This window comes from Kogia breviceps, chromosome 14 (genome assembly GCF_026419965.1).
Source record: "Kogia breviceps isolate mKogBre1 chromosome 14, mKogBre1 haplotype 1, whole genome shotgun sequence".
NCBI lineage: Eukaryota > Metazoa > Chordata > Mammalia > Artiodactyla > Physeteridae > Kogia > Kogia breviceps.
Window position 1 is genome coordinate 85968920 of NC_081323.1, and position 4052 is coordinate 85972971.

At 68.2% G+C, this 4052-nt stretch overlaps 1 protein-coding gene across 1 annotated transcript; it reads right to left on the reverse strand.

The window, feature by feature from the left end:
• Window positions 1-2471: 2471 nt before the first annotated feature.
• On the reverse strand, window positions 2472-3029 carry BHLHA15 (basic helix-loop-helix family member a15). Its single transcript, XM_059036448.2, has one exon. The coding sequence runs from the start codon at window positions 3027-3029 to the stop codon at window positions 2472-2474; it is 558 nt and encodes a 185-aa protein (XP_058892431.1).
• Window positions 3030-4052: the final 1023 nt, after the last annotated feature.

Below are 4052 nucleotides of genomic sequence, written 5' to 3' on the forward strand. Positions count from 1 at the left end.
GGACGCGGTATTTTTTATTGCTGCACTATGATTAAAATGCACAGTTCCCCACCCATTCCAGCTTGGGGCAAAAGTAGCAATTGCCATGAAACCTTTTACTTTGGTTTCGTTAGTACTTTGAAGAGGTTGTTAGGAAAAATAAAAGCAAATTGGGATAATTTAAGAAACATTTTCACCATAATTATAGGGGGGGGCACTGGCCATTCAGTTCCAGGTAGGTTTTCTCTATAGAAAAGTCGCAGTTCTGGTTTCTCTGTCGCCCCCGAGCTCATGCAGGTCTGGTCTGCAGGTGGGTGCGTGAGTGTCTGACTTTAGGAAATGCACAGCCTGGAAGGGTAGGGCAGGGCCTTCTCGCAGGACAGAAGCATCCAGCCTGGGCTTGGAGTCCGAGACGAGGGTCGACGGAGCGGACCTGGCAGCAGGCTCACCAGACCTGTCCGCTCACCACCCCTTTCCCCATATTCAACACCCCAAACCTGGACTGGGACCTTTAAGACTCCTTCGTCATGTGGCCACAGAGCAGGCAAGTGCCCTCCAGCCTCGGGTGGAAAAGCCTCCACATCTGGGCCCGGGCAAACCTCTGGGAAGCAGAGGGGGTGCCGGTGCCAGTTTGGGACAGAGGGACAGATTCGCAAAGGCTGCTGTCCTGCAAGGTGGTGATCCACAGGCCCCCGTCACCAGGCATGGGCTGCTGGACGGAGCCTCTGCTGGGCGCACCCCACCCCAGGCTTTCGGCTCAGTTTGTCGGCTCGTTCGGCACGTTCGGGGACGCGCCGAGCCCTGCTCTGGCCTCAGCTCAGCCAGAACAAGAGGCGCCAGCCTTGCAGGCCTCCCTCTCCTAACACGGGCCGTGTGGGCCCCGTCTATCCCGAGCTCAGAGTTGCCCTCGATCTCGGCTCCCATTGGTGGGCCCCTGACCACTGACCTTCCCGCGTGGCCACCCCTGGGGGGCAGGCCAGGACACCTGGGGTCCCCCCGACCCATGCTGAAGGTCGGCTGGGGTGACGGGGCCAGGACCAGGCCAGGACTCCGGGGACCACCAGGCAGTGGGGCCTGGCAGCTGGGCTGTTGCGGGTGTGGCGGGGCCGGGGGTGTCGGCTGGTGTCTGACCTGGAAGGTTGGGACGGAATCCCCTCATGGCTCTTTCCAGGGGTGCCACCTGCTGTCCTTGACGAGGCCAGGGCTGATGCCAAGCCGGGCGGGGCGTTAAGTGGCCGGGGCCGGGACTGCTGGCGCAGGAGGGTGAGGCCGTACACGGAGGCTGGGTCCTCAGCCGCGGCCGCCCCGCTCCCGGCCTGGCTCAGCCCCACCCACACAGGGCGTGCAGAGGCGCCTGGCCCCCGACGGCTCTGTGGCATATCTGGGCACGGGGAACCCAGCCCCATGTGCCGGGCCAACTCCAGCCTCTCCGCGGCCCTGTGGCTGGGCTTCCTGCCCGAGATGCAGAGGGCCCTGTCCCCTCCCCACGCTGGCCATGGGCCGCCGGACAAGGGAGAGGAGTCGCCAACGGGGTTGAGAGCAAAGTCACCAAGCGTGTCAGAGCCGGCGGGGCGGCAACGCCACAGAAGGAAGCGCGGCCCGAGGCGGTGGGGACCTGCCAAGCTTCAGTCCCGTCTTTAAGGAGCAGCACCCGCTGGGGGAGGGAGCCCCTGCCACCCCAGGCTCCTCCCCGCAGGGCCCCCAAGTGCAACCAGGACCCAAGAACATCCTGAAGTCTGTCAGACCACCCCCTGCCACTTACACGACCACAAACACGACACTGAGCGGCAAACCTGGGTGGGAGCCCGAGGGAGACCTGGGGACAGACCCTCTCCCTGCAGGAGACCCCTGACCGCTCAGCGGAACCACGGCCTAGCAGCCTCTCTGCCCGACCCCCCAGCCCCGTCTCCGCTACCCTCGGTGCCGGGCCGCAGACCCTCCACGGTCAGGAGCCGCACCCAGAGGAGGGAGCAAAGACCCCAGCCCCTCTCCCCGACAAGGTCCCTTCAGAATTAACGGGAGGGGACCTGACTGGGGCTTCTCCCTCCCTGACAGATGCTGCACCTCAGCCCCACTCCCCTCGAGGCCGTGGGCTCTGTCTGCTCCGTGCCTCAGTTTACCCCGAACGAGGAGGCTACGGTGCAGGTTGGGGGAGGCCCCTCCCTGGGCCTGGGCCTGGGCCTGAGCGGTAACTGGGGAACTTACCCAAGCAAACCTGTGCGTGGAATCTCCCCTCACCTGGGAGGGAGCGGGAGTGAAGAGGAGCTAGTGACAAGGGCCGGCCAGCTCCTGCCCAGACGCTGACGAAGCAGGCCCCGGGCCCTTGTGGAGGTATATGGGCCTCGTGCCGCCCAGAGCCCTGGCCTCCACCAGGCCACTCACCGGTCTTGTCTCTGGGCCCCGGGACGTGCCCAGGGCCGCGCCGAGAGTGCAGGGAAACGGAGCCGCGGGCCGCGGAGGGCCCAGGGCTGGCAGGAGCAGGCCGGGCCGCGCTAGGAGCCCTCGCGGAAGCTGTGGATCTGCGTGGAGTACTTCTGCGGGTGGTCCTCGGGCGGACCCTCGGAGGCCCCGAGCGCGCCCCGGGCCGCCTGCTGCGGCTGCTGGTAGTGCTGGCAGAGCTTCGGGACCGGCCCGTCCAGGCCCGGGAGGCGGCCGCTGGACATGGTCAGGATGGTGGCGGTCAGCGACTTGATGTAGTTCTTGGCTAGCGTGAGCGTCTCGATCTTGGAGAGCTTCTTGTCGGCGCGCACGTGCGGGATGACCTCGCGCAGCGCCTGGAAGGCGTTGTTGAGCTTGTGCATGCGCTGCCGCTCGCGCTCGTTGCTCTCCAGCCGCCGCTGGACGCTGCTCTCCCGCCGGCTCCCCGGCCCCGGCCGCCGGCGCCCGCCCTCTGCCCGCGCCCCCTGCGCGCGCGCCCTCCGGCTCCGCAGAGCCTTGGCCGCGTCTGGCCCCGAGCCCGGCGGTGGCCTGTCGGGCGTCCGCTCCCCTGGGGTTGCTTCTGGGTCTTGCGGGGGCGCCCGGCGCCGGGGAGGCCGGCTCTTGGTCTTCATGGTTCCAGACTGGTTGTCCTGGGTGTGGGGGTGTGTGGCTCTGAGGGGGGGGGCCTTTGGAGCTGAAATCCAGAACACAGGCCACCCCGCGGTCACTCGGCAGGCCAGTGGACGCTCAGGGCAGCGGTGCCCAGTGGCGGCTGCCCAGCTGGTGCACAGTGACCCCCAGGGTCCTTCCCAGTCACTCGCAGGGCCCTGAGCTGACCCCACCCCCACCCCCACGCCCCTATTTGACCTTACACTGACCCCTCAGGACTTTCCCTGGTCTGGTGGCCCCCTCTCCCCCTGGGTGACACTATTGACCCCTGGACCTTTCTCCAGCCCCACGCCCCTCACTGCCTCCCGAGTGCCTCCTGGGCTTAGGTGGCCGTTGACACTTGGCTGAGGCCGCCCAGAGGCGCGGCCCCATCCTAGCCCAGGACAGGCCCTCTTCCCGAGGCTGCACTACCTCCTGGTCGCCTGGACGGACAGGCACCAACCCCGGCCACCACACTCACCGTCCTGCCCCACTGGACGTCACACATGCAGGGACAACACTGGTGCCAGAATGGCTGTGGACCTGAGGCGGCCGTCGGAGGTCAGGGGTGGACGGTGGCCAGAGCCCGCCGCAGTCCCCAGCCCCAACACGTGGATGGCCGCGGCCGGAGCTCGAGACCCGGACCCCCCACCCAGGTTTCCCTCCAGACGCCACCCGGCCCTGCCCCAGGGTCCTCTCCCCGCCGCCCCACCCGCACCCCACGCCCCCCTTACCTGGGGATCCGTGGCCGCACGCGCTGGGGCTGCCCACGGGGGACAAGGACACGTCGCTTTAGGCGCCGCGGGCGGGGCGGCGGCCGCATGTAAATGAGCCCGTGGGGCGGGGGCGGGGCGGGGCCGGAGTCCGCGTGTCCCCGCCCCGCGGCGGGGGCGGGGCGCACCTGCGGGCTGGGGACCTGGGGCCCCTCCCCGCCCGCGAAAGGTTCCCGGGCCGCCGGGGCCCCGCCCGGCGCAGGCCCCCGGAGCCAGTTCCGCGGGCCTCGCTGC

Coding starts and splice junctions, on each gene's coding strand:
- BHLHA15 (XM_059036448.2), bottom strand. CDS start 3,029: ATGAAGACCAAGAGCCGGCCTCCCCGGCGCCGGGCGCCCCCGCAAGAC.